The sequence below is a fragment of the Sus scrofa genome, chromosome 5, assembly GCF_054392235.1.
Source record: "Sus scrofa isolate SSC_HxYL_T2T_F1_AM1 chromosome 5, Sscrofa_HxYL_maternal_Yorkshire_Landrace_v2.0, whole genome shotgun sequence".
NCBI lineage: Eukaryota > Metazoa > Chordata > Mammalia > Artiodactyla > Suidae > Sus > Sus scrofa.
The window spans coordinates 38,480,167-38,489,125 of NC_139387.1; the positions used below are offsets into that span (position 1 = coordinate 38,480,167).

At 33.1% G+C, this 8,959-nt stretch overlaps 1 protein-coding gene across 1 annotated transcript in view; it reads left to right on the forward strand.

Moving 5' to 3' along the window:
- Positions 1-8,749, forward strand: part of CNOT2 (CCR4-NOT transcription complex subunit 2) — a gene marked incomplete at its 5' end in the record, with an annotated part of 77,798 nt that extends 69,049 nt beyond the window's left edge. The window contains 2 exon segments of the mRNA NM_001243417.1: positions 1,048-1,192; positions 7,948-8,749. Of these exon segments, the coding sequence (NP_001230346.1) occupies positions 1,048-1,192; positions 7,948-8,034 (232 nt within the window). The 3' untranslated portion in view covers positions 8,035-8,749.
- Positions 8,750-8,959: the final 210 nt, after the last annotated feature.

The window sequence follows — 8,959 nt, forward strand, 5'->3', positions numbered from 1 at the left end:
TCCATGTTTTACCTCATTTTTTGTAAGATAGCAATTGTTAACCTGTTCATTTTAATTTATTTGTAAGTAAATAAATTCATCAGTCATTCATCCATCCATCACTGGCAGTTCTGTCTCATATCTTATTTATGTCTAAAAATATATAAACATATATAAAACATAGATCTTAAAAAACCCTTAATATTGATTAGAAAGTATATGTTTACATGGAGGTTTGTTCTACCAGAGATCTTTTTGTGTGTGTAAATAAAAAAGTAATACGAATTTTCAAAGTGGAGTTCCTGTCGTGGCTAAGCAGAAACGAATCTGACTAGCATCCGTGAGGACTCAGGTTCGATCCCTGGCCTTGCTTAGTGGGTTAAGGATCTGGCATTGCCATGAGCTGTGGTGTAGGTCTCAGATGTGGCTCGGATCCTGCATTGCTGTGGCTGTGGCATAGGCTGGCAGCTACAGCTCTGATTTGACCTCTAGCCTGGGAACCTCCAAATGCCTTGGGTGCGGCCCTAAAAAGACAAAAAAAAAAAAAAAAAAAAAAGAATTTTCAAAATGGATTTTTTTATTTTCAACATAGTTACAAATTTTCTGTGAATTTAAGTAATTCAAATAGGCTTTGTATTTAGTTTCTTAAAAGATAATACAAATAGTGGTTGGGGTTTTCGATTGCTTTAATAGCTGTCTCAATTTCTATTGAATATTAAGAACAAGAACCAAGTGAAGTTTCTAGAACACAGTGTATCTTTATTTGGTCTGCCAAAGTTTTTATTACATTGCTCATAGAGCTTCTAAGATATCATTTTGTTTGCATAAAAAATTTCTTCAGTTAAATAAAGATGTGTGTGTTACTTAAAAGAGTGTGGTTTTGGACAAATGAGGAAAAGTGTTTTCCTATTTTTACTAGGGTTGTACTTAATAAAAACAAGGGTAAAGAAGCATCAATATTTATGTATTTCAGGTGTGATTATTTTATGAAAAATGTTTTACAAACTTGTGGAAAATGATGTGAGCCACAGGAAAAAATTAATTGTCTTTTTCTCTTAAAAATTAAAGTTTTAACCGTGATTGGAGATACCACAAAGAAGAACGAGTATGGATTACCAGGGCACCAGGCATGGAGCCAACAATGAAAACCAATACATATGAGAGGGGAACATATTACTTCTTTGACTGTCTTAACTGGAGGAAAGTAGCTAAGGTATATTTTTTTCCATGTGCAAATGTGTAAATGTATAAATCTAGATTTTTAAAAGCAAGTGTACTCTTATCTGTTTTATGTACCGATTCATCCATTCCAATAATGTGCTGGATATTTACTGAGTCTTTTGTCTCCATCTCTTTGGCTTGAACTCTAGAAAAGTATCTGGAAATAGTTCATTTCACCTGTAGTTAGGAAAATGATTGAATTTGGTAAGAAATTTTGTAATTTTTCACAAGCCTTGGTAACATTTGAAATATTTTTGTGTCTACTCAGTTGTAAAATAAAGATACCCTCTTGCAATCCCAGTCATGTATTCTTATATTATTACTTTAAGCAAATATGAGCTTTTCCTAAAACCTGTATATAAATAGAAGTAGGCTTTTTAAACTTGCACTCACTGCATGAAAGATGCTTGATCTTTTATTTGCAAGTGATAAAATGAAAGGAAATTATAAGCATTAACATGATTGTTCCTTTCACTAGTAAGCTAAATATTCAGGGAACGAGTAGAAAAAGTTGTTTTGGTTTGCAACTTTTCTTCAGAAAAAATACCTTTCTAACTGTCCCATGTGCACAATTTTCATCACTGTTAGAGAGTATTACACATTTGTGTTAATTCCTTATATATGTAAATAGTCAACCTAGTAGGAAATATAACACACATTATCTGATTTCATAACTCCAGGATTACTCTGAAATCTTTTTCCATTGATGAATCTTAGGATTAAAAACTAAAGAGTTAGTTTGTTTATTTTAAATAAATTTAAAATGGAAAATTATTTCTTAACAGTTCATGGGATAATTTTAGTTGTTGGTTTGGGTATTTTGGGTTTTTTAAATTTTGAATCAGCTTTACTAAACTCAGGGTAAAACATTTTTAAAAGACAGTGTAAAATGCTTACCAGATAATTATTACAAAATTTTTCATAACAAGAACTTCATATAAAACATGAAAAAGAAATAGATGGGCCCAACCAAAAAACCCAAAAGAAGACACATAAAAAAGGTTAGATTTTGTTTGTCTTTTTAACCCACGATATATGGAGGTTCCCAGGCTAGGGGTTGAATCAGAACTGTAGCTGCCGGCCTACACCACAGCCACAGCAATTCAGAATCCGAGTTGCATCTGCAGCTCACGGCAACACCGGATCCTTAACCCACTAAGTGAGACCAGGAATCAAACCCGGAACCTCATGGTTTCTAGTTAGATTTGTTTCCACTGCACCATGATGGGAACTCCCCTTTTTTTTTTTTTTTTTTTTTTTTTTTTGTCTTTTTTATCATTATTATTTTTGGGTAGTTCTCAATGGTAAATATCATTACTTCTCAGACCAGGTCTATATTATACCCTGCATTTCAGCTGTTTTAACAATTCTAATTAATATGTATGTCTTGATTTCGAAAGATAGATTTATGACCTAAACTTTTGGTTGAATAGAAATAAGTACATTAATTCCAAATAGTATACAGTATATGTATGTTACCTGTTCTTTATAAAATAGTGAATTTGAAAGCTCCAGGGCTTGAATTTTAATCCCTGTTTCTGCTGTTTATACTTTGACCTTCTGAAAGTTTCCTTTCCATGCCTACTTCCTTATCTTTTAAATCAAAATGGATTTTTGCCTCTAGATTATCATGAAGATTAAAATTACACACACACATATACACTGAGTACAGTGCTTGGCATATACTGGGTATTTGATACAGGAGAATAGTTGTAGTAGTAACTGATTGTTGTTAGGTTAATGAGTGGTTCTCAAACTTTAACTTGCATCAGAATTACCTGGAGGCCTTGTTAAAACACAGATTGCTGGGCTGTGCTTCCACTGTTTCTGGTTCAGTGAGTCTGTGAATGGGACCTGAGGATTTGCATTTCTAACAAGTTCCCAAGTGATGCCAGTGATGAAGCTGGTCTTTGTATGGAGCCATAGTTTGAGTACCTCTTAGCTTGTTCTACAAGAAAGAAAGAGTAGATTTGGAGGGGAAAAATTCTAGTAGTACATAACTGAAGTTTTTTTTCTGTTCAGTTGAAGCTTTTTGCTCAATATCATTTACAAATTATTTTAAAATATGTGCAAAAAGAAATGGATGTTTGCAATAGATGCATAATTTTAGTTGGATATATCTGAAGAAATCAACTTATGTGAAAAGAAAATCAGTTTTCTAAAACCGAGTTCTCCCTGTAAAGTTAAATATTCAGAAAGACGAGTCCCCATTGTGGCTCAGCGGTAACGAACCCGGCTAGTATCCATGAGGATGCGGGTTCGATCCCTTGTCTCGCTCAGTGATCTGGCATTGCTGTGAGCTATGCTGTAAGCCAGCAGCTACAGCTCCGATTCAACCCCTAGCCTGGGAAATTCCATACACTGTAGGTGTGGCCCTAAGAAACAAAAAAACAAACAAAATATTCAGAAAGAACTTGAACATTAAAAAGACTTAATTAATTTCCAACAAAAGCAACTCCTCAGTCAGGTAAATGTCTCTTTAAAGAAAAGTATTTGTACGTATATATGGGTGTGTATATAAAATAATTTTAGGGAGTTGCCGTCGTGGCGCAGTGGTTAACGGATCCGACTAGGAACCATGAGGTTGCGGGTTCGATCCCTGCCCTTGCTCAGTGGGTTAACGATCCAGCGTTGCCATGAGCTGTGGTGTAGGTTGCAGACTCAGCTCGGATCCCGCGTTGCTGTGGCTCTGGTGTAGGCCGGTGGCTACAGCTCCGATTAGACCCCTAGCCTGGGAACCTCCATATGCCGCAGAAGTGGCCCAAAGAAATAGCAAAAAGACAAAAAATAATAATAATAATTTTACCCAGTTTGATTTCTCCTATATATAGTTGAAATTTTATCTTAACTTTTACCTTTAAAATTTTTAGCTGTGAAGTTGGAAAAAAAAATTGAGAAATATAAATATTAAACTATTTTCAAGAAATTTCTCTTAAGGTAATATTCTGTCCACTCACCCTGATGCTCGTCAACAAAATTATTTTCATAGTGATGAAAGTAAGCAGAAATACTGGCTTCTATCAAGTATTAATATGTAGCTCACTTCTTTTGATTATACTAAAAAACAAATTCATGGACTTAAAACTTTCTAAGTTGTACTATATTCACAGAATAAACTCTTAGACAAGCTTCTGGGTTTTTAGTTTTTTTGGTTTCTTTTTTTTTTTTGAGGATATTTTCAGTGTTTTTCCATAAATTGGATTAGGAATTAAATTTATTTCCAGGAGTTCACATCCTAGCTCAGCAGAAATGACTCTGACCAGCATCCATGAAGATGCAGGTTCAATCCCTGGCCTCACACTCAGTGGGTTAAGGATCTCGCGTTGCCGTGAGCTGTGGTGTAGGTCACAGACGTGGCTCGGATCCAGTGTTGCTGTGGCTGTGGCATAGGCCAGTGGCTGCAAGCTCTGATTCGACCCCTAGCGTGGGAACCTCCATACGCTGTGAGTGCAGCCCTTAAAAAAAAAGGAAAAAAAAATTTATTTCCATAGTATATTTATTAACAGAAAAATCCTTTGAGGTGCCATGATGCCATGTCCCAAGTCAAAGTCCCCATCTGTTAAGTGGGTATAGTTTATTATTCACAGGTAAAAAATATTCATTAAACAGCTTCAACTCATAAGAAGCCTTCATATGAATTAGTATTATAAGTAATAGCTTGATGTGATGGTATCATTGAAGAGTATTGACCTGATTTAGACCATAATCATGTCTTTAGTCATAATCTTTTATGAGATTCTTTTTCTTTTGCAAATCACTTAATATTTTCTGAGAATTGAAGAACTACATTTATTAAGGTATTGGATTATTTAAATTGAAGTATTTCTTATCCCTGAAAATTCTGTGAGTTCTAGGATTCAGCCCATTATTTAAAGAATTTTCTATATTTCAATAATGTCAGAAAAATTTTGACACCATATTTGCATATTCTTAACTTTTAGATAATCTTGATTTGTCAGCAGACTTTGTAGTCTGTCCTTTGTAATTTAGCAAGAATTATTCAATATCCCATTAATTTAAAACATTTTATAGTATATATAATCTCAGTGAGTAAAATTTAAGTAATTTCATCCACAGAAAATTTTTAGGTGAGAGAGTTTCCCCTATTATTAATAGCTTTCTCAGACTAAAGACTTAAAATGTTTCAGAATTCCTTCAGTCTGATTTCACCTTGTAGGTCCAACACTGAATAGAATTTTTAATGCTTGGGATTCTTTATCATTTCACAACTTGCTTATAAATGTGATCTTTAGTACCTAGAATGCTTTCTAGCTTTTTAAACTACAAAAGTATAATCTAAAAATATTTTTTCCATTAAAACAAATACATGCATAGAACTTTTAATTCCCAATCTTTGAATATTTAAAATATAAGTGTTCTATTACTAAAACAAATGAAGAAAACTTGTGTTTGTTGATTCATCTGCCATTAATTACATACCTACTGGGGGCCTGGCAGCTCAGTATTCTAGGCAGTAGGTAGTGATATACAAAACAAACTTCTTGTCCCCTCCACAGATTATATAAAGGTGTGTGTGTTTTGTGTGTACATATACACATGTAAAAAAAGATACTATCAATCAGTAGTCAAAGTTAGGGAACAAAGAGAGTGTAGGCTTTATGTCTTTTAGAAGAATAAAAATACATAGAAAACAAACAAAAGATCTTATAAATGGGAGACAAAAATTGACCTTTTTAACTTAGGAATTTCTGACATACCAGATCTTTAAGATTTTCTGAATTATGTTAAAATATTTATGTTCTTTCAGTTTAAACTAATTTTTTTTAATATGTAGTGGGGGAAATGTGTACACTGATGAAGTTACTCTAGTTTAAATTCTAATGATACAGTGTAGTTCACCAGTGCACAACAATGAGGACAGGACAATTGAACAGAATTTTAATTTATATAACTTAGTGGGATGTTTGATTTGTCAGTTATAAGTAGACTTATTAGTTATAAGTAGTTACACATATTTATCTTATTGCATGTCCAGTTTATCTTATTACACATATTTATCATATTACTTATAAGTAATTACACATATTTTGGACCTGAAATGCCAGTTTTTTATTTCCAAAAGAATGATACAAAAAGAAGATATTTTGTCTACTAATTTGGGTATTCAGTTTCATTCAGCCAGGCAGTAAAATTCTTTTAAATCCTAGCAGGGGTAGGAAGAAAGTGTTGCCTATACATTGCATTAGGGAGGCTAATTTAGGCTAATTAGGGAAGCTAACGATTATGATGGTGATTCTAGTGTTTGCTAGTTTTACTGACAAGCAGATAACTTCTTTAGTTAACACTAAAAAAGTGAACCTTTTGAAAGTCATCACAGCGTGTCTTTATAAACATTTGGACTAAATTTTTTTAACATTTCTGGATAGGGGTGTAATTTTAAAAGTATTCTTTAAAAAATAGTATGTTATAGTAGAAAAAATGGCTATCACAGAGGTCTGATCCTAATCATAGACCTGCCACTTATTGTATGACTTGGGCAAGTTACTAATTTTCCTCTGATGCAAAATGAAGATAATGACATCGACTTTACAGAGTTACAAAGATGAGACTAAAATTAGCTGTGTCTCTAGTTTTGACACATATTAGGCTTTGATAAATTATACCTGCTATTTCTTTAATTGTTAATATCCTTAAATTTTAAATACTTGGTTTTATATCTCAAAATTTAATCACGATGACCTATGTTTTCATTTTAATTTAATAATAAAATTGCCACTGAACTTAATAATGGAAAGTCTATTATGGGATTTTAAGTAAGACAGATAAAATATGCTAAGTTGTGATGCTAACCTTACTTGTTGGCTTTAATACATAGCACATGCTAAGGTTCATGTTTTAAATGAGATTAACTAAGATAGTTTGTGCTACTTGAATTCAGTTTGTAGAATCAATAATTTTAGAACCTCTAGCTTTTGGGATTTACAAAGGTATGTTTTTTGGTTTTTTTAATATACAAAAAAGTCATATTCTGCATCTCTTGATCTTGGGAAAGTATCAAGAAAAAATTACTTCACCATTCTTAAATTTTAAAACTTATGTAGTGTTTTGAAAATTTAATTTAAAAAAGCTGTGTAGTTCATCTTCAAATCTACAAAACCACTGTCTAGTTTGGGGTGACTGTTAAAGCTTTTCAAGGTTTTAGGTTTGTGAAATCGGAAGTCGAGAGACATGTGAGTTTTCAGTTCATTGTTTTCCCCAGACAATGAGTTTAGGACAACATTAATGTTTGCTTTTTCTTTTTTTTATTTATTTTTTTTAATTTTTATTTATTTATTTATTTTTTAGGACATGCAATAAGATAAATTGGAAAATCCTTTATTCCTAAATTTTTTTCATGGAAAAAAGTAAATTTTTAAGTTTATATTTCATTGAAGGTAGTTTTAAGATAACTTCCAATGCTTTTTATTAGTGATACAGCAGTGGTCCCTTCAGATTTTATTTTTGAGCCAAAAAAATGCATAGAGTTTCAGTGTCATAGATGTTCATGACTAGTCTATGATGTTTATACACAAAGTCTACATTTTTGTACTTGCCAGATAGAAACTATACAGCACATTATTTTTCTTTTCCAAGCTGTATTTTACTTAGAAAAAGAGTTGGTATATCTCTGTTCATTCTCAGACATGTAGATATTTTATTTGTTCATAAATAATAAAATATATTTTGACAAAAATCTGAGATCAGAGGGAGAGGAAATCATCTAAATTTTTAAATTTGGTTTTATAGGAGTTCCATCTGGAATATGACAAATTAGAAGAACGGCCTCACCTGCCATCCACCTTCAACTACAACCCTGCTCAGCAAGCCTTCTAAAAAAAAAGACTTCCCTTTTCTTGGGGTATGGCTGTCTCAGCACAATACTCAACATAACTGCAGAACTGATGTGGCTCAGGCACCCTGGTTTTAATTCCTTGAGGATCTGGCAATTGGCTTACGCAAAGGGTCACCATTTGAGGTCCTGCCTTACTAATTATGTGCTGCCCAACAACTAAATTTGTCATTTGTTTTTCTCTAGTTCGAGCAGGGTCTGAATTTTTTCATTTATTTTCTTTTTTTGCCAGCAAACAGACTTGGGTCTGTAAAAACAAGCAAGTACACTGACAGAAGTTTACCATTTAGTTTTGAAAATGTAAAAAAGAAAACCCACAAGAGACTCAACAAAATTAGACCACAAAATTTGCATTGTTCATTGTAGCACTATTGGTAATAAAATAACAAATGTTTGTGCATTTTTATGTGAAGATCCTTCTCGTATTTCATTTGGAAAGATGAGCAAGGTCTGCTTCCTTCATTTTACTTCCCCTTCTGTTTTTGAAAGGCAGTTTCGCCAAGCTTAACGCAAGAGTATCTGACTGTTTAGAAGAAAGATATTGCCACAACCTCTGGTTGGTTTCCAGGGTTGTGTTATTACTGAGCTTCATCTTTCCAGAATGAGCAAAACACTGTCCAGTCTTTGTTACGATTTTGTAATAAATGTGTACATTTTTTTTAAATTTTTGGACATCACATGAATAAAGGTATGTATGTACGAATGTGTATATATTATATATATGACATCTATTTTGGAAAATGTTTGCCCTGCTGTACCTCATTTTTAGGAGGTGTGCATGGATGCAATATATGAAAATGGGACATTCTGGAACTGCTGGTCAGGGGACTTTGTCGCCCTGTGCACTAAAGGGCCAGATTTTCAGCAGCCAAGGACATCCATACCCAAGTGAATGTGATGGGACTTAAA